Source organism: Panthera pardus, unplaced genomic scaffold (genome assembly GCF_024362965.1).
Source record: "Panthera pardus isolate Hobbes unplaced genomic scaffold, ASM2436296v1 HiC_scaffold_1, whole genome shotgun sequence".
Classification (NCBI taxonomy): domain Eukaryota; kingdom Metazoa; phylum Chordata; class Mammalia; order Carnivora; family Felidae; genus Panthera; species Panthera pardus.
Window position 1 is genome coordinate 19,873,168 of NW_026526654.1, and position 24,593 is coordinate 19,897,760.

At 45.8% G+C, this 24,593-nt stretch overlaps 1 protein-coding gene and 1 long non-coding RNA gene across 11 annotated transcripts in view; one reads left to right on the forward strand and one right to left on the reverse strand.

Moving 5' to 3' along the window:
* GGACT (gamma-glutamylamine cyclotransferase) overlaps positions 1-23,566 on the forward strand; it is a 47,663-nt gene extending 24,097 nt beyond the window's left edge. For 6 of the 10 annotated variants that reach the window (XM_019443972.2, XM_019443971.2, XM_019443973.2 and 3 more), the window contains 3 exons: positions 11,932-11,983; positions 12,894-13,031; positions 22,609-23,566. In XM_019443972.2, the coding sequence (XP_019299517.1) occupies positions 12,908-13,031; positions 22,609-23,093 (609 nt within the window). In that variant the 5' untranslated portion in view covers positions 11,932-11,983; positions 12,894-12,907 and the 3' untranslated portion in view covers positions 23,094-23,566. Of the gene's footprint in view, positions 1-8,294; positions 8,456-11,931; positions 11,984-12,122; positions 13,032-22,608 lie in introns of those variants that run through there. The other 4 variants (XM_019443978.2, XM_019443980.2, XM_053891210.1 and 1 more) reach the window with 3 other exon arrangements.
* On the reverse strand, positions 6,761-22,612 carry LOC128773774 (uncharacterized). The gene is made up of 4 exons (XR_008418184.1): positions 20,775-22,612; positions 13,931-14,094; positions 10,365-11,596; positions 6,761-8,394 (listed from the first exon to the last, which is right to left on the reverse strand). It is a non-coding gene; the product is annotated as an uncharacterized LOC128773774 (long non-coding RNA).
* Positions 23,567-24,593: the final 1,027 nt, after the last annotated feature.

Below are 24,593 nucleotides of genomic sequence, written 5' to 3' on the forward strand. Positions count from 1 at the left end.
CAGTTATCTGGAACCATACCCGCAGTATCTCCAAGGTCTATCTGTGTGTGTTTTGGAGATGTTTTTCCCAGTCTGAGTTTGCCCTTCCATTTAATCATCAGAGCCTTTTGAGAGCAGGTTTTGATTCTGATGAAGTCCATCTTATCCATGTTCTCTGTTTATTTGTACTTTTTGTGTCCTATCAAAAGCTTTTCTTCTAGAATTGTTACTCTTACAGTTTGCACACATTTTAAGTATATGGAATGAGAGGAGTTCTTTTTTTTTTTTTTAATATGGATATCCTGTTTTCCAGTACCTTTTGTTTTAAAGACTGTCCGTTCTTGAATTACCTTGGTACCTTTATCTACTTCTAGACTCTCTATTCTGTTCAACTGATTTTTTTAACCAGTTATTTTTATTGAGATAGAATTCACATACCATAAAATTCACCATATCAAAGTGCATATAATTCAGTGGTTTTTAGTATATTAACAAGGTTGTACAACCATCACTACTGTCTAATTCTATAACATTCCCATTACTACAGAAAGAAATTCCATTGATATTTTTTCCAGCTTTGTTGATATAATTGGCATATAAGTTTAAGCATACAGTGTGTTGATCTGATACATTTATTTGTTTTAATGTTTATTATTGAGATAGAGAGCATGCATGCATACATGCGAGTAAGGGGAGGGGTAAAGAGAGGGGGAGACAGATCTGAAGCAGGCTCTGAGCTGACAGTAGAGAGCCCCATGTGGGGCTTGAACTTACGAACCATGAGATCATGACCTGAGCCGAAGCTGAACAACTGACTGAGCCACCCTGGTGCCCCAATCTGATACATTTATATATTGCAATATGATTACCACCATAGTACCAGCTTACATCTCTATCATGTCACATGTTGTTAATTTCTTTTTTTTTAAGTTTTACTTATTTTTACATGTTTATTTATTTTGAGAGGAAGCGCACACGAGGAGGGGGAGAAGCAGAGAGAGGAGAGAGAGAGAATCCCAAGCAGGCTCCACACTGTCAGCACAGAGCCCTATGTGGGGCTCGATCTCACAAACTGCAAGATCATGACCTGAGCCTAATTCAAGAGTCAGACACTTAACCGACTAAGCCACCCAGGCTAATTTTTATTTAAGTAATCTCTAACCCATGAGGGGCTCAAACCCATGACCCCGAGATCAAGAGTTGCATGCTCTACTGACTGAGCCAGCCAAGCATCCCTATTATTTCTTTTTTGTGGTGACATTTAAGATCTCTCCTGTCAAATATATAATATAGTACTGTTAACTGTATTCACAGTGCTGTGCATTAGATCCCAAGAATGTATTCATCTTCTAACTGGAAGTTTGTACCCTTTGATCAACATCTCCCCATTTCACCCAGCCCCAGCACCTGGTAATTGCCATTCTACTCTGTTTCTACAAGTTTGGCTTTCTGTCTTTCTCTGACGTTCATTTAATATGCCCTCAAGGTTGATCCATGTTGTTGCATACAGCAGGGTTTCCTTCTTTTTCATGGATGAGTAGTATTCCATATGTTACATGCACATACAATCTTTTTTATCCATTCATCTGTTGACAGACATTTAGGTTGTTTCTGTATCTTGGCTGTTGCAATTAGTGCGGTGACACGGGAGTGCAGATATCTCTTTGTATATATACCTGTGAGTGGGATTACTGGATCATATAGTAGTTCTGTTTTTAATTTTTCTGTGACCTCATATGATCTACCATACTGTTTTCCATAGCAGCTGTACCAATTTACATTCCCACCAACAGTGCAGAAGGATTGCCTTTTTTCTAGCCCTTGCCAACCTTTGTTACCTCATCTTTTTGGTGATAGTCATTCTGACAGGTATGAGGTGATACCTCATTGTAGTTTTTTTCTAATGTTTATTTATTTAGAGAGAGCACATGAGCTGGAAAGGGGCAGAGAGAGAGAGAGAAAATCCCAAGCAGGCTCCATACTGTCAATGTAGAGCACAAGAGTCAGATGCTTAACCAACTGAGCCACCCAGGTGCCCCTCACTGTGGTTTTTATTTGCATTTTCCCGATGTTGAGCACCTTTTTATGTACCTATTGGCCCTTTGTATGTCTTGGGGAAAATGTCTATTCAGTTCCTCTGCCCCTTTTTTAATCAGATTGTTTGTTTTTGTTGTTGTTGTTACTGAGTTGTAGGCGTTTTTTTTTTTTTAAATATATTTTGGATATTAACCCTTTATCAGATATATGGTTTGCGAGTATTGTGTCCCATTCCATAGGTTGCCTTTTCATTGCTAATTGTTTCTTTTGCTGTAGAGAACCTTTTTAGTTTGATGTAGTCTCACAGATTTTTGTTTTTGTTGCTTTTGCTTTTGGTGTCATATCTGAAAAATTGTTGACAAGACCAATGTCCAGGAGCTTTTCCCCTGTATTTTCTTGTGAGAATTTAAGTTTCGGGTCTTAATTTAATCTCTAATCCATTTCAAGTTAATTTTTGAAGTGGTGTAAGGTAAGTATTCAATTGTATTTTTCTGCATGTGGCTGTTCAGTTTTCCTGACTCTATTTATTGAAGAGACTGTCCTTTTCCCGTTTTGTATTCTTGGTTCCATGTATAATATTAGTTGACTGTATACGCTGGGGTTTATTTCTGGACTGTCAATTCTGTTCCATTGTCAATGTGTCTATGTTTATGCCACTACCATACTGTTTTAATTACTGTAGCTTTGTAGTACAGTTTTAAATCATGAAGTGTGATGTCTCCAGCTTTGTTTTACTTTCTCAGGACTGCTTTGTCTATTTAGGGTCTTTTGTGGTCCTGTACAAGTTTTAGGATTGTCTTTTATATTTCTGTCAAAAATGCCATTGAGATTTTGATAGAGATTGCATTGAACCTATATATAGCTTTGGGTAATATGGACATTGTAACAATATTAATTCTTCCAATCCATGAATATGGACTATCTTCCCATTTGTTCATGTCTTCAATTATTTTTAATCAAAGTCTTACAGTTTTCAGTGCACTGATCCCTCACCTCCTTGGTTGAATTTATTCCTAGGAATTTTATTCTTTTTGGTGCTTTTGTGACTGGGATTGTTTCCTTAGTTCTTTTTCAGATATTTTGTCATTATTGTATAGAATACAATTGATTTCTTTGTGTTGATTTTGTATTCTGCAGCTTAACTAAATTTGTTAATTAGCTCTAACAGTTTTTTGGAAGACTCTCTAGAATTTTCTATATACAAGAATGTATAGTTTTCATACAAAGACAGTCTTACTTCTTCCTTTCCAGCATAGATGCCTTTTATGTCTTCATCTAGCCTGACTGCTCTGGCCAGGACTTCTAGTAGTATGTTGAATAAGACTGGTGAGAGTGGGCATCCTTGTCTTTTTCCTAATCTTAGAGGAAAAGCTTTAAGCTTTTCACTATTATGTTGTCAGCTGTGGGTTTGTCATATATAAACTTTATTATGATGAGGTATGTTCCTTCTGTACCTAGTTTGTTGAGAGTTTCTATCGTGAAAGGATGTTGTGCTTTTGTCAAATGCTTTTTCTGCATCTATCGAGATGATCGTATGATTTTATCTTTCATTCTATTAATGTCATATTTGTCATATTTGTTGACTTGTGTGTGTTGAACCATCTTTGCATCCAGGGATAAATCCCACTTGATTATGGTATATGATCCTTTTAATGTGCTGTTGAGTTTGGTTTGCTAATATTTTGTTAAGAATTTTTGCATCTGTATTCATCCAGAATATGAGTCTGTAGTCTTCTTGTGGTGTTGTTATTTGGCTTTGGTATCAGGTTAATGCTGGACTTGTAAAATAAGTTTGGGAGTATTCCCATCTCTTCAAGTTTCTGGCTGAGTTTGAGAAGGATTGGCATTAAGGTGGAATTCAGTGAAACCATGTGGTCCTGGGCTTTTCTTTGTTGGGAGGTTTTTGATCACTGACTTGGTGTCCTTCCTTGTTAATAGTCCGTTCATATATTCTGTTTCTCCGCCGATCTATCTTAATAAGTTGTATGTTTCTAGGAATCTATCAGTTTTTTGTAGTTGTCCAATTTGTTGGCAGATAATTATTCATAGGGGTCTCCTGTGGTCCTATGTATTCCTGTGGTATCAACTGTAATGCCTCCTCTTTTTATTCTGATTTTATGTACTTGAGTCTTCTCTCTTTTTTTCTTAGTCTAGCTAAAGTTTTGTCAATTTTATCTTAAAATAAACAGCTCTTAGTTTCATTGATGTTTTCTATTTTTCTGGCCTCTATTTATTTCTGCCCTGATCTTTGTTATTCCTTCCTTCTGCAAACTTTAGGCTTAATTTATTCTTCTTTTCCTCCTTCCTGGAAGTCTGTCCTCTACTCTGTTACTATATGTGTTTTAAAAATGTAAAATGCAATTTTATGAAAGTATAACACATCAGAAAAGTGTGGAAATCATATAGCATGATAGGAATCATAATAGGAACACACCGTGTAAACAGCACCCAAATCAAGTGTGCTCATGTCTTTCCTTGGCAGTAACCACTGCCTGACATCTAGCAGCAGAGGTGAGTCTGGCTATTATTCATGTTCTTATAAATACAGTCATACGGTATGTGCTGTTTCTGCCTGACTTCTGTCACTCAGCATTGCTTGTGAGATTCATCCATGTTGTTACATGTAGTTGTCCATTCATTCTCACTGCTGTGGAGTTTTCCACAGTATACCACACTTTATTAGCCTGTTTTAATTACTGTTGAGGGACATTTGGGTAGTATCTGCATTTGAGTTATTATAAATAGTGCTGATCAGAATATGTCAAGCAGTCTTCCACTGGGGTTGCACTAGATAATTTTTTAAAACACAAATCTTACCATGTCACCTCTCAGGCTTAATACCCTTAGTTACCCCATCACATAGGGCTGAGAGTTAGGTCTCTAGTGACCTGGACCCAGCCTCCCTCCTCTGTCTCTTCCCCTATAGTCCTGGCCTCACACTCATGCCCTGACCCCCAGGCATGCCCAGGCTGTCCTCCTGCTCAAACCACCCATTTGTCCCCTAGCCATCCCCTGACTTGTGTCCACCTCTTTCCTGTTTCTCTTCAAAGACTCTGCTGTTCAGATAGTCATTCTCCTTTGGGACCTGTGATGCCCTGCTTCCCCAGGCATGTCTCATTGGCCTCCCCACAGTGTGTCTTATAATCATCTTTTAATGTAAATCTCAGGTGTTTAGTACCTGGGAAAGAGGTACAGTCCACCTGGTCTGCATTGGTCTTGCTCTCACTATGAGACAGGGAGCTGCTCTCTAAAGAACTGTCTTTATTCCAAGATTGGAACAGTAGGAGGGAGAGAGAAATTCCTTAACTTAAAAATAGTTGAAATCTTTGTTATAGTGATAGAATGCCAAATTTGCATGAATTTTGAAGGATCAGCTCCTTTGGGCAACTGTGGCCTGGTGGTGTCCTTCCCTCCTTGGGAAGCTGGGGGATGATGCAGAGAGAGGTGGCTCTTTCTGGAGCTCCCCTTCCTCGCCCTCCCCTGCTGCCTCTGTACCATGTCACACTGGACAGCAGAGCCCAGGGGTCCTGGCTGTGGGCACCCACTCAAAGGACTGGTAGAGAGTTGCACAGCTACTTTAAGTAGGGGGCTTCAAGTGGGACTGTCTTTAACCTTTAGTTTGTAGTTTGTGAAGCATCACCTTGGGGGGGGGGGCGGATTGCTTTGTCATTTGGGGGAAACTCCTGAGATACCAGATGACATCTGTTACTACCAGCTCTGGCTGGAGTGGGGAGACGGTTTTTCCTCCTGCTGACCACAGGCTGGTTGGTCCCAGGATAGAGGAGGGTGGAGAGGAGAGACACCTTATTTTCTTCTCTTTGTGTTTATACATACAACATGGCTTTTTGTTTGTTTTTCAGTAAGAAAGTCTTTTGGGCAAGGAAAATGACAAAGCTCCTATAAACAAAAAACTAAAATCCTTGGGCTATTTGATTAGGAAAATGAGCAAACCCATGGTAGCTTCCCTGAGTACTTCTGTTTATCATGATTGAAAGAACATTTATAAACCTAAAAAAATATATCCAGTAATGGAAAAACAAAGCTATTGTTCTGTTGTTTTGAAATAAGTTTGAAAAAGTGTTTAAACTAAATATAGCAGTATCTGTTCTTTGATAACCACAAAATAGTAACAACAGAGTTTTACATTCTAACTGGATTTTGCTCTTCCCAGGAACAGACTCTATGTTGGCTTTTAAGTGGTTTTTAAAAGCCAAGTTAGACCAGATTGGCTTTTTAGTAATATTTTGAGTCCTGGGATCCATCCGCGAACACTAGCGAGGCCAAAGTGTCATGGACCCTGAGGAAGAATGGTGTGTTCAGCCTCAACGCTACTGACTTCTGTCAGCTGGTCCTAGTGATAATGTAGCTTTTAAAGTGGGATTGAAAAAAACATTGGTGGGGATTTCGTACATGAAAGGATTGGATTCAGTTCAGTGCATTCAGTTCCCTTGAAACCCAACACATTTTTCTAGTAGTTTTGGACCCAAAGAGTTCTGGCTGCCATCAGCAAACAGTGACCAGCTGCGTGTTTAGGCCCCACAGGAATGTGAGTAAATGGATCCACTTTACGTGAAGTATTTAAAAGTATGTTCAGTAACATAGCCTTCATTTCCTCCCCACTTCTTTCTTATAATTCAGTTTTTGCTGCCCTCTCAACTGTTTTAATTGAGTTGAACTGAGGGAATGAGAAAAGCACGGGAAGGATTTGAATGCTTTGGGGACAGGTAATTAATCAAAACCCGCATTAGGCTTAATATTCTGTGCTTTTCTTTTTAAGAAAGCTTATTTCTTTTTAAGAACTGTTTAAAAACGGAGATCCGTGTGTCACATGTGCACCGGGGGCGGTCCTCCTGGTGCTCCAGCAGGCAGTTACCTTCCCTCTAGGTCTGCATTCCTCCCCCTCGCCTACCTGACTTCCTGTGGGTAGCCAGCACCTTTGCAGAGAATTTAGACAGGATTTAACAATATTCTCAGCAAAGGTAATTCTGAAGGTAGATCTGTTTGTTACCAGAAGAATTAGGTCCTGAATTCCAGAGCCCACTGGGAACGGAGTTCGGCTCATTGCTGATTCACTGTGGGCTGGCAGTGCCAACTGGCAGGGGAGCATGGGGCCGGGAGCACTGGACACACCAGTGGGTGGGAGCCACGTGTGCTGGTGGTTTCCAAGTGATGCTCAGGGCCACTTTGGTGGTCTAGGTCGTGCTCTGGAGCTTTGCAGTTGTATCTGCTGGTCATCTTCCAGAGTCCTTTCGCTAATTCAGTTCTGTCCCATGTCATTCAGAGAGGCCTGTGATCTGCCCCCTGTGGATCCCGGGTCCCAGGGCAGCCGAGCCCAGGGTGCCCACACCCCCCACTGCCACCCGCTGTGGCCTTGCCTCATGTGGCTGGGTGAAACAGGCCCCTCTGACAGTCAGCAGGGGCTTGGCTTTGACCTCTGATTTCCCAGCTCTCTGTCCAGTGCTCCTTCTGGGAGGCTTGTTTCTGTAAAGCCATGAAATACTATATTAAGTAGAGGGAGTGAGGGCTCAGACCTAGCCAGGAACCCTCACCTGCATTCGTAGCAAGTTTATTCACTTTTGGGTAGGCCTGACTTCTAAAGCGTTATCTTAGAGTTGTTTAAACAGGTGTATGTTCTCTTCTTTCTAGAATAGTTTGTTAGCACACTACCTAAAAAAGCATGGCTTTGTATGACATTTTGTAATAGTTCTGTGTTGCTTCTGACTCACATGTAAGTTGCACTTCCAAGCTTCCCATTCTCACCTAGGAAAGCAGATCAGTTGAATAAAAACCATTTTGTTACTACAGACTTAAAATGTTTCTGAAAAAACCTTTCAGTAGTGCACTAAAGGATAGTCCTTCCCCTTCTCTCTGCTGCTTGTGGGCCTGAGTTGTCATGGAGGAAAAACAAAGACCTTTGGGGGGATACGAGATGCAAGTTACCTGCCTCTAACCAGACCCACTGGCCCCTTTGCCCTGCCCTGTAGACAGACACTGGGTTGGGACACGGTGCAGATTCTTGGCTCTTTCTCTTGACCCGAGGGCTTGTGCCAGGAGGCATGAACATACCTTGAGCAGCTGCCAGCATGTCGGGGAAGAGCTCCACTCTTCTCTAGCAGGCTTGCAGATATACTCTAACAGGCAGATCATTTGCTGTGTTTCTTAGTAGCCAAGTGTGGGAACCTCCGCTCAGTCAGCAACAGTGGACGGGCCCTGGGTGGGCAAGGATAGCTGGTGGGGCCTGAGTCTGAATCCCAGCAGCTGATTCACTGCTCCCTCAGCCCCAGCTCCTAGGGCTGCTTCACCTTCCGGGAAGAAGTCTTCCGGCCTTGTACTGCATGTTGGGTTCCAGAAAGTGACTAAGGGAGGCCACCACAAATCCTAAATAAAAGACAGGAAGTGTTTGCTGTTGACTGGGGATTGTGGAACATGTTGAACTCAGGTAAGAATATAAACTGATAATCATATAGACTGAGAGGCTGGCAAACTGTGTTCCTTCTGTGATCTCATTTCATCTTTTTCTTTACTTCAGCTTTCTTTGAGATATAATGTATACACAAGAAAATTTACACATTACGTAGGTGGATGATTCTGACAAACATATACCTGCCTTCCTACATTCAAAGCAAGTTCTGCTTGGAATGGAGTTTTGCTTCTCCCAGCTGACCTGGTCATAGACATACCATGTTACTTGTGCCCACTGAGTCTCACAGAGTCCCATGCTCCTGTCCCCGAGACTGTGCTCCTGGGGCACCAAGAATGCTGTGTGCCAGTGGGGCTGCGTGGATCTTCTCTGTTCGCTAGCGCTCCCTCAGACTTAAGTTCAAAGATAAAATTATTAGGAATTCCAGGATGGTGGCAGCCTCCGAGTGCTGATTCCATGGTGCCTGGCACCCCGCAGGTCTCCGTAGACACCTGTGGCTGCCTTCTGGGTGAGGATATCAAGGGAGCCCGGTGTGGAGCGGTGGCCCAAGCCACCAGCTGCCTGGGCCCTCTGGAGGCCAGAGGCAGTGAGAGAAATGCCTCCTCCCAGAGCTGGGCGAGAGCCTTCGGAGGGCAGGACAGGTGAAGGCAGACACAGCTGCTCTGTCGGCTATAACTGGGCACCTTGTGTAAGTCACTCTGCCTCGGTTTCCCCATCTGTAAAATGGGGAGAAGCTAGAGAGTAAGGAGCTCTCCCATTGAATGTTAACTTGAGAATGTAAAATGAAGCATTTAGCACAGGGCCAGGCACGGAGTAAATGCTGTGAACTCTTGATGGCCAGCATTATTCATACTGTCCCCTCTGAGCCACAGGTGGGCTCTTTGTGAGGACTCTCAGCACCTTCTTCTGGGCATCTCACCGGCTGATGGTACCCAGTGCTCTTCCCACCACCTCCAGCTGGCGGGGCCAGGCCTTTCCAGACCTTTCTGTGCCTCCGGCCAGGAGGCAGCAGCACTGCCACCCTGGCCGTGCCTGGTGTTTGTGGCTGTGGCCCTGGCAGCCCTGGCCGGGCCACTGTCCAGCCTGTTTCCAGAGAGGCCTTTCCCTGACTTGGCATTTGGGGACTTTACAGCTGTTCTTCCCAGACTTTTGAGTGGGCCCAAGGATGTGAGGGCATGGTCACGTCCCCCTCGTTGGTCACTCTGTGTTTAAAGATGGTAAAATAATTGCCTTAAAAGTGGTATGGCATTCAAAATTTTATTTGTAAAAATGTCTGGTATGGCCAAAGAGTGAAAACGCATGGAATGGTTGCTGAGGCAGCATTCAGAGGAACCCGTGTGGCATCAGGGACCATAAAGCGCCTGTTTGTTTCATGGACCCATGAAGGGTCAGAGTTGGAGGGGACAGCTGTGAGTGGAGACCCTCGCTTCTTGATTTCAAAGGCACCGCTGTTTCACCGGCACTGCTCGGTTAATGTAAGAAAGGTGTTTTGCCATCAACGTTTCCGGGGTATTCGGTGGGGTTGGCGCGGGGTCGGCCGGGCAGGAAGCCCTTGTCGTTGCTGGAAAGAAACTAGCAAGCAGGAGAGTGACAGCATCAAAGCACCCACAGGATGCGGCCGGAGCCCTCCCTGGCGCGTCGCCCACGAGCCACTCAGAGGGGAGAGTGACGTGACCTTCCAGCGCTTGGTGCTCCAGGCCGAGCTCCAGCTTAAAGTTCAAGGCATTTTGTTTTTTCACCTGTTTCCTACAGTTCTGAGAAACTTCTAAAGAATTAATGTGTAACTGTATCAGACACTCAGGGGTTTTCTCAAGGGAAAATAATGTTACAGTCGGGGGAGAAGCAGCCACTTGACTGAGATGCCAGAGTTTTCTATAAAATAAAAACCCCCCTTAGAGCAGGCGCGCACAGCACATGCGCTTCTTACCGAGATCCGGCCACACTTGGTGACACCTGCTAAGGGCGGCTGGTGGCCACGGAAGGACTAGGGTGGCAGCTGGCTTTGCTGAAGTGGGTCCTCATTTGTGACAGGGTGGCCGGGGTCTGCGGGAGCCAATGCTGAAGCGGCTTCATACGGCAGGAGAAGGGGGAGAAGATGGGAGAAGACAGGCCCGACAACCGCATACTTCTCTGGGGCAGGCATTTCTGGAAACAGTGCAGTGCCAAGAGGCAGGGCGGGCTCCTAGGTGCTGAGTTTTGTGCCACCCAAATCCCGCCACTTCACCCACCTTCTCGAACCCTCTTAATTTGACACCAGGCAGTGAACAGTGTTAGCGGCTTGATGAATTATCCAAGAAAACATACAGATTTACTAACGTTTCCCCATTTCATTACATTTTAATCCATGCGGGATGAATATTTTATGGAGGTGCCTTTACTTAAAGGTTGTTTTCATGTTAGAAGCTGGTGCCCATTGAAGTCCCTTTGCCGGTAAGTTTGAGAACAGTTCACCGTTAGCCCTTTGCTTCACCTGGTACGTGTGTTTCTAAATGTGGTCTCAGCCTTTGCGATAGCTGCCGTTTGTAAACTAGCACAATAAACTCTACACTGCAACCCTGCCTTTTACACTCTTACCACCAGGTGGCTAAGAAAAAAATTAAGCAGGAAAAATCCAACAATTATGGGAATGATTCGTAATCACTTTCAATTTCTGCTTCAGCGATGAAATACGAAACTATAGACGGGCTGTGTTTGAAGACTGAAAACTGCTGAGCAAGGGGCAGGCGTTTCCAGCAGCGCCAGGCCAGATGGGCACTTCCACGGGTGGTTTCGTGTTCTGAAATATTGACAATGCTAAAGCAACCAAAATTTGCTGAAGTAGAAGTTTCTGTGCCTGTCCCACCTCCCTACTGACCCCTCACTGTCCACGTCATTCCCAACCAGTTGGTTTGGGACAGGGGTTCAGTTTTGGGCTCCTTGACTCCCAAGTGGAGAGTCCTGAGACCTTAGTGCAGCAGTGGCCTCCCACTCAGTCCTGTATACGCTGGTAATGTTGGCAGAGATGGTGCTTCAGGTCATTTAGAATCGGCTCCTGCCACACTGAATAATGTTAGCATCTCGGGTGTCTCTCTCGTTGATATTGTAGGGTAATCCATGTGTGGTGGATGGTGACATAACAGGGTTGAAAAACACTTTTAGACGTCCTCTCATAGACCCCATCTGTTAGCGGAAGGACAGCATCATAACAAACCGTGACCCCCCCCGCCCCAGTCCCTGCCATGGCTCTGTGGCATTTAAAGAGGATGGCCGATCTTATCCCACAAATATGAAACCCCACCAGTGTGCCTGCCTGTGGTGCTCAGCCTCCCCTGTGCATTCCAGTTGGCCCTTCAATTCTCTAATTTATTAACTTTGACAAGTAACCTCTTGGTTGTACATGATTTTATTCACAATTTGTTTTTCTGATTCAAAGTGAACATGAGTGCCTTAATCCTCTAATGGGAATTAATTGCTTGTTTCAGTGCTTAACTCTGATCCTTTCTCAATCCCCACAGGGATGAGTTTCTTCCTGAAGGATCTGTGTTTGTTCAAAACACAATCAGAAAGGTAATGATGTTTTTCTTATGAAAGGAGCCAGAAATGCAAAATGTTAATTCTTTTTTTTTCCTCCCCTTACATAAGTAGTAAAGGATACAAGAGATGAAATGTAGACTACTATAATTTGGTCATTCTAGTTAGCTACATTTTTTCCTAGTAAAGAAGTTTAATTTTTATTGCTAGGTTTTCTTTTATGGGAAAAAGCTATCTTCTGTAGAAGAAAGCTACTGGACTGATTTTCCACAGAGTCGAAGTTAACAACCTGTGGCCTAACCATGATCATTTCTATGTAACAGCACCTTCCCAGGGATTCTTGGCTCTGAAAACTCATCAACACCCAACCAGTAATTGATATGGCGTGATTCCCTCTCCCATTTATTATGTAGAATATTAATTTTTATTTTTTTAAGAGGCTTCATTGAGAAGAATATAAGCCAGTAGATATTTTTATAAGATCTTAATGAAGGAGGTAGGGTGGAGAACTTCAGAACATTCATTGGGTTCTGAGGCCGGGCACACAATCAGCAGTCACTAGAGATGGGATGAACCCAGGTTTAAAATAACTTTTCCCAAAGACCCACAGCTGCTGAGTGGTAGAGGTGGGGATTTGATTCAGGCCTGTCATTGTGCCACAGTGCATCTCCTTACACTTACCATGCACTGTGTTCTTAAACGTCCATCTGTAGAACACTGAGGCCACCCTACAAGGGTTCAGCCCACACTGCTGTCTGAGCCCACAGGGCTGGCCAGGCCAGGCCATCAGTGTCCTAGAAGAGGCCTACCCTGGGGGGGATACACCACAGTAAAGCAGAGACAGAGCCACTTCTAAAGGTCACTCTTCAGTTTCCTCTGGAAAAGCCCAGATGGCTCACCTAGAGCTGTTCCTAAACTCTTGCATTTTATCCAAAACTCTAACCAGGCTGAAACATAGTAATGTATGAGCCTCAGGAGGTGGCATTCCCTTCTGCTGTGGCAGTGCTGCCTGGTCCCAGCCTGGATGAATCACACGCATATTCTCAGCTAGCCCTGGCTGGGGTTCGGAGAGGATCTGGTGCATGTACGTAGACTTTTTGCTTTTTGCATGTCCTATTGGCTGTGACCCTCATCTCAGCCCTTGGAGACAGGATGAACCTGTCAAAGAAAAGAAAGGAAAACTAAACCCAAAGCTAGCAAAAGGAAGGAAAAAATAAAATTGACAAACTTGTGTCTAGATTTACTAGGAAGAAAAAAAGATATAAATAAAGTCAGAAATGAAAGAGGGAAAAGTACAACCCATTTAGTAGAGATAAAAAGGATTATAAGAGAACTGTGTGCCAACAAATTGAAACCTGGATGAAATGGCTCATGCCTAGAAACATACCCTATCAGGATAAATTGTGATGAAATAGAAAATCAGAGTAACCAAAAAAGAGATTGAATTACTAATCAAAAACCCCTTAACAGAGACCAGAACCAGATGACTTCACTGATGAATTTTACCAAATCTTCCCAAAAATTGAAGAGGAGGGGACACTTTCAAACTCATTCAATGAAACTCATTCAATAAGGGCAGCATTCTAATCTGATACCAAAACCAGATTAATATCCCTGCTGAAGATTGATGCAAAAATTCTAAACAAAATATTAGGAAACAGAATTAAATGGATTATATACCACCACCAAGTGGAGTTTGTCTCAGGAATGCAAGGGTGGTTCAACATAAGAAAATAACCAATGTAATACACGTTAACAGAATGAAGGGGGAAAAGTTGACAAGATTCAATGCCAGTTTGTGGTAAAAACACTTAAACTAGAAACAGAAGGCAACTACCTCAACATAATAAAGGCTGTATATAAAAATCCCCAAACTAACATCATACTCAATGGTGAAAGACTGAAAGGTTTTCCTCTAAGATCAGAAAGCAAGCATCCTTGTCTTGTTCACCACTTCTTTCAGTGTAGTATTATAAGTCCTACCTGAGGGGCGCTTGGGTGGCTCAGTCAGCTGAGCATCTGACTCTTGGTTTCAGCTCAGATTACGATCCCAGGATTGAGCCCTTTGTTGGGCTGAGCGTGGAGTCTGCTTTGGATTCTGTCTCTCTCTGCCCTTCTCCCCACTTTTACGCACTCTCTCATTCTCTCTTAAAAAGAAAAAAAAAATCCTACCTGAAACAATCAGGCAAGTAAAATGCTTAACAAGGAGGTAAAAGGCTTGTACACTGAAAACTACAATATGTTGCTGAAAGTAATTAAAGACAAATAAATGGAAAGACAGCTCGTGTTCATGGATTGGAAGATTAAATATTGTTAGGATGCTCAGACTACCCAGATATACCAAATCTATAGATTTAATGCAACTGTCATGAAAATTCCCAAAGGTGACTTTTTGCAGAAATAGAAAAATCCATTCTGAAATTCATGAAGAATACCAGGCTACCCCAAATAAGCAGTGTAATCGTGAACAATAACAAAGTTGGAGGTCTCATACTTCCCGACTTCAAAAAACTTACTGCAGAGCTACAGTAATCAAAACAGTATGGTATGGAAGACGGCAGAGTCTACAAATCAATCCTTGCATGTATAGTTAAGTGATTTTTGATGAGGGTCCCAAGACCAATGGGGAAAGTTCAGTCTTTACAACAGTTGAGAAACTGGATATCCATATGTAAGAGAATAAAGCTGGACCCTTACTTTACATCACATACAAAAATTAACTCAAAATGATCAACAACCTAACAGAAGAGCTAAGGCTATAAAACCCTTAGGAGAAAACATTGGGCAAAAGTTTGACATTCCATTTGGTAGTGATTTCTTGGATAGGACACCAAAAATGGTAAAAAAAAAAAAAAAAAAAAAAAAAGTAAAAATAGGGGCGCCTGGGTGGCTCAGTCGGCTAAGCGTCCGACTTCGCTCAGGTCATGATCTCGCGGTCCGTGAGTTTGAGCCCCGCGTCGGGCTCTGTGCTGACTGCTCAGAGCCTAGAGCCTGCTTCGGATTTGGTGTTCCCTCTCTCTCTTGCCCCTCCCCCGCTCCTGCTCTCGCTCTCTCTCTCTCTCTGTGTCTCAAAAACAAAAAAAAAAAAAAAAAAAAAAACGTTCAAAAGTAAAAATACATTGGACAACACCAAAATTCAAAACTGTGCATCAAAGATGCAATCAACAGAATGAAAAGGCACCCCCTATGGAATGGGAGAACATATTTGTAAATCATGCATCTGAGGAAAGGTTAATACCCAGAAGATATACAGAACTAGAACTCAATAGTGAAAAACAACCTGATAAAAAAGTGGGCAAAGCACTTGAATAGACATTCCTCCAAAAAAGATACATGAATGACCAATAAGCACATGAAAAGATGCTAAAACATCACTAATTATGGAAATGCAAATCAAAACCACAGTGAGATACCACCTCACACCAGTTAGGATGACCACTATTAAAAAAAGCATCAGAAAACAATGTAACAAGTGCTGTGGAGAAATTGGAGGCCTTGTGCACTGTAGGTAGGAATGCAAAATGGTACAGCTGCTAATAGAATACTATATGGAGGTTCTTCAGAAAATTAAACATAGAATAACCATATGATCTAGCAATCCTATGTGAGTGGCTGCATTATTCACAATAGCCAAGAAGTGGAAGCAACCCAAATGTCTTTTGGTGGATGAATGAACAAATATGGTGTATGCATATGATGGAGTATTATTCGGCCTTAAATAGGAAAGAAATTCTGACATGTGCTGCAACACGGATGAACCTTGAGGACATTATGCTCAGTGAAATTATCCAGCCACAAAGAGATAAACACTATATAATTTCACTTATGTGAAGTACCTAGAGTAGGCTAAACTCATAGAAAGCAGCATGGGGTTGCCAGGGGTGGGAAGACAGGGAAGGGGGAGTTCTTATGTAATGGGTATAGAGTTTCAGTTTTGTAAGATGGAAAGAGTTTTGGAGATGGATGGTGGTGATGGGTGCACAACAGTGTGAATGCACCTAACACTAATGAACTGTACGCTTAAAAATGGTTAGGATGGTAAATTTTATGCTTTGTGTATTTTACCACAATTTTTAAAAATTTGAAAATAAGAGAAATACAGAGAAGTAATTGATTTATCAAATAAAATTCAGTCAAAACAAAGGGAGGGGAGAGAAAAAGAGTATAGTATGTCCTTGGCACTGTCACTGCAGAGCCTGAGTCCTGGGCTGTACGTGACAGGGTCACAGTTCCCCTTGGGGTCTGGAAGTGCAGAGCCCTGGAGGCATTCAGAGTCCTATAGATGTAGCCCAGTTCCTGGTGCTGCCCCCACAGACTCTGTGCAGGGAGCCTCACCTTGACCACTTTAATTTGCTCATCCCTCAAATGAGGTACCACCACCCGTCTTTAACGGGGTGCTGGGGATCCGGTAAGCTGGGATGGCATGTGGCACTTGGCCCAGGGCCGGTCATCGCAGGGAAGTAATCAGCCCCTGCAGAAGTGCCATCCTCTGCAGCCCTCTGACCACAGTTTCTGTCCTTCCTCCCCTCTCCTCTCCTGGATGAGGCATTTCTTTACTTCCTTTGCAATTGAATCCCTTGAATAATGGAAGCATGACACTTTCTTTGCTCAGAACCTGCTCTGGCATCTTATGGGTCTTATTCCAAAGCCCAGGCTTTCTCCGGTAGGACTGTTCTAAACCTCTTTCCATTCTGCAAGTTCTCAGCCCTGGTGGCACCCGTCCCATCCTGGACAGACAACATCACCTATTTTAAGGAAAGGCCAGGCAACCCGGCACAAACGTCCCTGTGGCCACCCATCTGTCCTTTCTTTTTTTTTTTTTTTTTAATTTTTTTTTGTTTGAGAGAGAGTGGGGGAGGGGCAGAGAGAGAGAGAGAGAGAGAGATACAGAATACGAAGCAGGCTCCTGGCTCCGAGCTGTCAGAACAGAGCCCTACGCGGGGCTTGAACACACAGACTGTGAGATCATGACCTGAGCTGAAGTCGGATGCTCAACTGACTGAGCCACCCAGGCACCCCCCATCTGTCCTTTCTAAGGCAGGGTCCCCCTCACCACGCCCTGGGTGCACTCTTTCCTATTGTCCCTGCTACACTTTTTTTTTTTTTTTGGATGCTGCCCATTTACCAACCTGTCTTTCCCTTGACCTTCACAGCAAGCGGAGGAGAGGCGAATATATCTCCTCCTTTATGTGGGGAGGGAAAATAATATGCCCTCTACCCTCATAGGCTCTTGACTGAGACACTCTCTGTAATAAAAGATTAACAGGAGAGGAACACACAAGTTTTGTAACACATATACCTCCTGCATACATGGGGAGACCCAGGAGAACGGAGTACCTCCGCACATGACCCACACCCTCCCCTTAAATACCATTTCCAGCAAAAGGCAAAAGAAGATGTTGGGGCCAGGAAGCCGGCTGTGGGAGGTCTTCAGGCAAAGTACAGTGAACAAGGGCAAGGATGTGCATCTCTTGGTCTTTGCCTTTGGCATCGATAGTTTCTAGAGATGTAGGCATCTTCTGCTTACTGGTAGAGCTGGGAAGATAATGTATGGAGACACCCCTTATAGATGTAAATGACTCTTATATAAAGGGTAACTTCTATCAGAGTTTCTCCTGTGTTTCTTAAAAACATTCATCCTAAAATAATCCTCATGCCAAAGAGGCATATTTTGGGGTGACCAGCTCTGCTCCCTACAGCGTGCACCCCTGCACTCAACACGAGGCCTCTGGGTACACAGCCTGCATCTCCCTGAGGGCTGTGGTGGCCTTTTCCTGTGGTTGCTTCCCATTCTCCCCCCTGCTCTTGCCTCAGCAGACAGGATTCTCCCTCTATAAGCAGACCTCTCTCTGTCCCCCCAGCCATCACCAGCCTTCTCTGTGCCCATGATTGCTACCTTACTGGCTTTCTCTTGGCGACCTTAAACACACCCAAGTCAGTGGTGCCATAAACTCTCCTCAGTGCCCCTCTAAGCAAGTGGTTTCCAAACCCCCACCTCCATCCCAGTTCACATTGAGCCTCTGGAAAGATGATGGGGCTGAGGGCCCTGTGAAGTGGCTGGATGGGTGGTGCAGTGAGGGAGACACAAGAGGAACAGGCTCTTCTGTGCCTGCTTTCTCCCTAAAAATCACTCTAGTGGCCCATAAAGACAAGATGGTAGACAGAAAATGACTTAGCAGCCTGGAGAAACCGGAAACCTAAGACCCTGCATAGTAAGAAGCCAGCAAGCAGCTAGCCACCTGGTAGAGCAGAGCAGCAGAGGAACTCTGGACTCATGGGCATGCGAAGACAAGGATCAGAGTAGAAACAGGAGGAGAGGGTGAACGTCCTTATAGGGAGCAGAGACACCAGTCTCCCTGCTTCCTGCAGAGAACAGGTGGGTTACTGTCCAGAGAGGCTTGGTATTGGGGACATCAGGTCCAGCTGAGGGTGGGGTGAGTGGCACCCTGAAAATGGGGATCGAGGGAAAATCTGCATACCTGTAGATCATTATCTGGCACCCCCCAAACCTGTACCCAGATCCCCCACATGAGGCCTGTCGACCATCAGGCTCCCTCCCTAGCACACAGAGCTTTAATTTCCTATACGGTGTCTTGATTCTCAATATGAAAGGCCAACAGCCAAGGATTACTGGCATTTGAAGAAAACATCTAAAGAAACACACCAAAATAGAGGCAAAGCAGGCAAAGATGAAAACAACAAACCAAACGCATGATAATACCTTCCCAAAGATGAGAGATAGTTTTGTGCTGGGAAAGAAATACAATGGCAAAAAATAGACACAAATTCATAAAAGACCTGGAAATTAGTCTATAAAGAAAAATACCTGGGGGGCACCTGGGTGACTCAGTTGGTTAAGCGGCAACTTCAGCTCAGGTCATGGTCTCGCAGTCCATGAGTTCCAGCCTCAAGTAGGGCTCTGTGCTGACAGCTCAGAGCCTGCTTTGGGTTCTGTGTCTCCCTCTCTCTCTGCCCCTCCCCTGCTCATGCTCTCTCTCAAAAATAAAAACCTTTTTAAAAATTTTTGAAAAAATACCTGGAAAAAAGAAAACTGGGAAATTAATCCAGGAAACACAATACCTGAGTATTAGAAGACAAGAAAGAGAACAATAAGGTAGGAATGAGAAGAAAATTCCCCACGATCCAAGATGGTCAGTTTTCAGATGGGAATTCCCGGCACAATAAATGAAAGAAACCCACAAGAAGATACACCATTACCTCAGAATCCAAGGGAAAAAGGAAAGCCTTGAGAGTTTCCAGAGAGGAAAGCTCAAGTCCTGAACAGAGGATGGGGGAGTCCAATAGCACTGGACTTCTCAACAAGAACTTGGGAAATCAGAAAACAAAGAAATGACTTTAAAGTTCTTTAGAAAATTATTTCTAGAATTCTCTAACAAGCCACATTGTTAATTGAGGGTGGGAGAAAATTAGCTTCGGCACAATGAGGGAGTCGATGAAGAAGGGGCCATGGGACCCAGGGGCCAGGCTCCTGCACTGGCTCAGGGGAGCCCTTGGCAGCATGGCGGTACATCCCAGATGGCAGCAGTACCAGATTGCAACAGGATGGGCTCCAGGGGTGATGGCTCCAGGGGAAAATGAGGAGAACCCAGTGGGTGGTGTTAAAAAGAGAAGCAGAGGCCCAAAATGGCTGCACTTAGGCCAAGGCACTAAATCAAGACTTTACACCCAACCTAACTGTCCTTTCAGACTTCCCCAGAAATGTAGTCTGAAGTGGTCGATCAGGAGTTTCCTGATCAGTGCCAATGAAGTGATCTGTCACAGGCCCTGTCCGTAGCCCAGAGAACAGGAAGTAACCCACCTGGTGAGACTGCCTGGCTCCCCTCTAAGGGAAGGTGACCTTGCCCGGAGCAATCCTGTTCTTTTGCTAATAACTTTCTTGCCCCGCCGCCACCGCTGCAGTCCTGTGAAAAGCTTCCATCTGGTACAAGTCCTTGGAGCGCCCCTCCATGTGCCAGATGGGGGCCGCCCAACCTACACATCAAGGCAATGCCATCCTCACACTTCCTGAGTTCAGTGTTTGTTCTTTAACAGTGGTCAAGGCTGAAAGGATTCTTACAGCACTTTCTGAAAATGTGAGGCTGAATTAGTGTCAGAGAAACTTGAGCAAAGGGGGGGGGGGGGGAGGAAGCTGCAAGCAATTTTTAATTCCAAGGAAAACAGAAAAGTTGTCCAAGAAAGGAAGTTAATGATAGTACACTGTGTGCCTTATCTGAGAACAGTGTTTACATAGTTCTGCTGCTGAACTGAGTGTGGGTCTGAGCAAACACTGTGATGGGAGTCTGCTGGAGGGTCGGGGACAAGGCGGGCATGCGTCCTCAGGGCACCGGTGGCAGTGATGACCACGGCCACCAGGGCACGCGGGACCACCGGCGGTACGACCTCACGGAGCAGCAGGCTGCTGTTTTACTTCTTTTTACAGTCGAGACCAAGAGGTTAGGTGGTTTGCCTGAAGTCACAACCCAGGCAATTGGGTTCTAAAGTCTGTGCTGTAAACCACTGAGCTCACCTGCTTCAGGAAGGTAAGACAAAATGGAAAAATCCAGAAGTAGGCGTGCATGTCATCAACAGTATGCAGATAAATACCGATGCCACAGCTTAAGGCTTAAAAGTTCGGCCTCCAGGGAGTGGGAAAGGGTAGGCACTTTCATCTTTCCCGTAGAACTAGTTCACGGTTACATTACGCACACATATTACTTTTAAAAAAAAACATTTAATCAAAGAGGAGAAAGCTGGGGCGCCAGTGATGGCGAGAGCAAGTCTCCAGTTTTGAATGGCTTTGTCCACCTGCGCGTTCTTTGATCCTTACCGGCCGATGTGGTTTCCACACTTGCTGCCAGCTCCGAACACTCCAGCGGGAAACAGGACAGGCGGCCCTTCAGGGAGCAGGCCCCTTGGAGAGAAGTTGGGGCGAGGCAGGGCTGGGTGGGTGCTGCTCTGGGCCGGCCCGAGGAAGCTGCTGTGAAGGGGCCTGGAGGTGGGCAGGTGACCCCTGGGGTGGGGGGCGAGGCGAGGCCTCTGTTTTGGAGGAAGACCCTCTGGGCGGAGGCTGCAGGAGGGCGGGAAATGGCTGGACCCGGGGTTGCACTGGGTGGAGCAGTGGACAGAGCCTGCTGGAGGGCAGGATACACACGTGGGGGAGTCGGGGCTGCTCCCAAGTGTCTGGTCTCCGCAGAGACCCGTCCAGTGCGCTCCCGCTGTCCCCACAGTTCGTGCTGACGCTCTCTGTGCCCAGCTGTGCCATCCCCCAGCCCCGGCCACCCTCGGCTCCAGCGTCTACTCCTTCCTCTTCCCTCTGCACCTGTGCTCCAGCTCCCGCCTGATTCACCTCCGTGCTGTCCTCCCTGGCATGACTCCCTCCACACCCCATAGCTCTGCTCTGTCCTTCCCTGTCACCAGGGTCACCAGAACAAGAGCTCTGGGTGCATCCCCGTCCTGTGCAAGGTGACCCAATGTTGCCAAGTGTTCAGGGTGCACATGCACGGCCAACCTGGTGCTTCTCCCACAGCCGAGCCTTCCTGAGGTTCATCCAAAATCTGTGCATGTCCTGACGTTCCACTGACGACCGAGAGGGACGCAGTGGACAGGAGGGGAGGTCAGCAGGCGTGCTGGTTTGTGGGGGCTGTGCATCCTCCCCAGATACCCTGAAGAGGTCGGGTGAGGCCGAGACCCCCATACCGGGAAGTGGAAGTTCTGTGAGCCAAGTGGGACTTTTCCAAGGACCACCTGATGGGTGTCCAGGGACATCACCCTCCAGCTGTTCGTGGCTGGTGGTGGGCTGCTGCCGGCAGACGGGCACGTCCTCTGTTGTCCTGTGCACGGTGTCTTCCTTCCAGAGCCTGCCGTTATCACACAGCGTTGGGCCAGGAGGGCAGTGAAATGCAGGCTTTGGGGAGGGGCCCAACTTGCCTAACTTCCATTTCTAGTTTTGTTTGAGTCACTTTTACACAAATGACTTCTAGCAATTTATGTAACAATCTGTAGCCCAGACCCAGGTGAGCAGTAAATATTTACCTTCACACAAGAGCCAAGGTTGCTGCGCTGAGTCACAGTGAGTCACAGGGAAGCATCATTACCCTCTAGGACCTTGAAAAGGGACACGGAAGGTGTGATTGTTGAAGTTTTGCTGGGTCACGCTGCCAGGACTGGTGTGTAAATTTAGTACTAGAACCTGAATGACCTCTTGTAGCGGATTCCATGGGCCTATCTTATATGTATGCAGGTACCGTGTATGTATACATATTTATATTCACTTACCAGTATTTGTTCTATAAAAAATATTTATTGTATAATTTGTACAGTCATTTTAAAAAGATTAAAAACTAACTGGTCTAAGAAACAGCGGTTCTGAGGGCTTGATCCCGAGACAGGCTGTCTTCCTCTGACAAGTATGTTCTTAAATGAGTACCTTTTCCCAGAAGGGTGACTATAGAAGGTGGTTGGGTGTTCCTGGCACCTTGGAGCCCAGCACAGGATTGGTCGAGAGTAGTGGGCTGTGGGGCTAAGTGGGATTGCGAGCACCTGCTCGCCCAGCAGACCCTGGAACCTTCCCAAAGTCTCTGACCCCAGGCAGGACTGAAAGCCCTTCCCCGGCTCTCTGACACATTCAGTAGGTACCGGTCTGCTTCCCTTCTGTTTTGCAGCTCCTGCGGCCCGCATGGCTCGTGTGTTCATATACGGGACCCTGAAGAGAGGCCAGCCCAACCACAAGGTCCTGCTGGACGGTGCCAATGGCCGAGCGGCCTTCCAAGGCCGGGGCCGCACGGTGGAGCCGTACCCCTTGGTGATTGCCGGCGAACATAACATTCCGTGGCTGCTTAACCTCCCAGGGCAGGGGCGCCGCGTGGCGGGGGAGATCTATGTCGTGGACGAGCAGATGCTCAGCTTCCTGGATGAGTTTGAGGGTTGCCCCGACATGTACCAGCGCACCCCTGTGAGGGTCACGGTCCTCGAGTGGGAGGGCAGGCAGGGCACCCCGGAGGAGATGCCGGCCACCGACGGGACCCTGCAGTGCTTTGTGTACAGCACGGCCTCCTACGCACCTGAGTGGGTCCGCCTCCCGCACCACGACAGTTACGACTCCCGGGGGGAGCATGGCCTTCCCTACAACCCACGGGAAAACAGGTGAGAAGGGCCAAGGTGGACAGAGCCCTGGTGATCAGTCGGGGACACCAGCCTGGCCTACACTCGCTGAAGGTGGAAGCATGATAATGCCCTTTGAAGCAAGTGTTTGTACACTCAGTGTGTGGGAAAGGGGACAATCTCTTCTTCAGTCACAGCTGCTTTCCGCAGTCTCCTGCACCTGAAGTCTGTCTCTCCAGTAGTGCTTTGTTGCTTTTGTTGCTTAAAGGCGGCCATGGGCTCGAATACATCGGATAAGGAAATTCAGGATTTTAATTCCCCTAAATGACATTTCCAGAATTCATATGTCATACTTTTTCTTTGCTTTGATCTGAAGATAACATTTAAAATGTAGACTTTGTGTTGCAGCTAGATTTTAGCAACCCTGCTGTATTGATTCTAACTTGTAGCAGCAAGAAAAGTAAGTTTTTAAACCGATTTTGATTATCTCGGTATAATAAAAGAAACTCAAGAAAAACACACTGTGTTTTGGGGTAGTTTTAGACTCTATAAAACGTCATTGAGTTTTCAGATCAAGCTTATTAAAGAAGGATTTACTAAAGATGTTCCTGTAAAATTAAACCGGGTATTTTAGGAAACCAAATTTAAAAGTGCTGGTACTGTTGTTGGCCTTTTTTTTTTTTTTCTTTGCATCTCCTTATTTGGCAGAAGGTTCTTTTCACTGGAAGCCAGCAAAGTCCTGAGCACCTACTTGATGGCAGGTGCTGAGCACCGTGACTGCAGACGGAGCTCATGTGAGCCAGGGCCTGGGGCCCCGAGGAGCAGCATTGCGGGGCGGGCCTTTCAAGGAAGAACCGACACATTAGTAATTTGTTCTTCAGGCCTGACGGAAGCTTAGCTTCCAAATACAAACAGCACTTAAAATAATTCTAGCGAGGCACGAAGTACCAATTACTACCCACCTCCATCTGATAATCTGTCAGCGGCGCTTCGAATCCGCGCACGACTCTGCCTCTGCCTCCTTACCAGCAAAGTAGGAAATGGATTCCAAGAATTGCAGAAGCAACTGCATTCGCAGCTGCTGATCCTCAGTGACCTCGTCCTCCGCTGGGAGAGCTCACTCACTCTTCAATTTAATGGTACACTGTGATCGCTAACTGCATCGACATCATCATTATTTTTAGCCCTTTTTTCTTAACGGGAAACTTGCTTCACAAAAACACAAAAAGGCAAGGATGGGTATCAGCTGATGGGCTTGTGGCAGCCACACCCACCACTCCCAGGGGAGGGAGCCCCAGCAAACCCCTGGGGATGTGGGCCGGGCAAGAGGGACCCGGAGAGCGGCTGTCACTAAGGTGCCCCCTCCCCCCCCCCCCCCCCCCCCCCCCCCCCCCCCCCCCCCCCGCCAGCTCATTCGCCTGCCCAATGAGAGCCAAGAGCAGCACAGGAGGGAGCTCCAGACCTCTAGCCCCCTGTGGGTACTGCGCGGGCTCCCGGAATCATGAACGGCCACAAATGGGAGTTAGGTCCTCAACCAGGAAGAAGT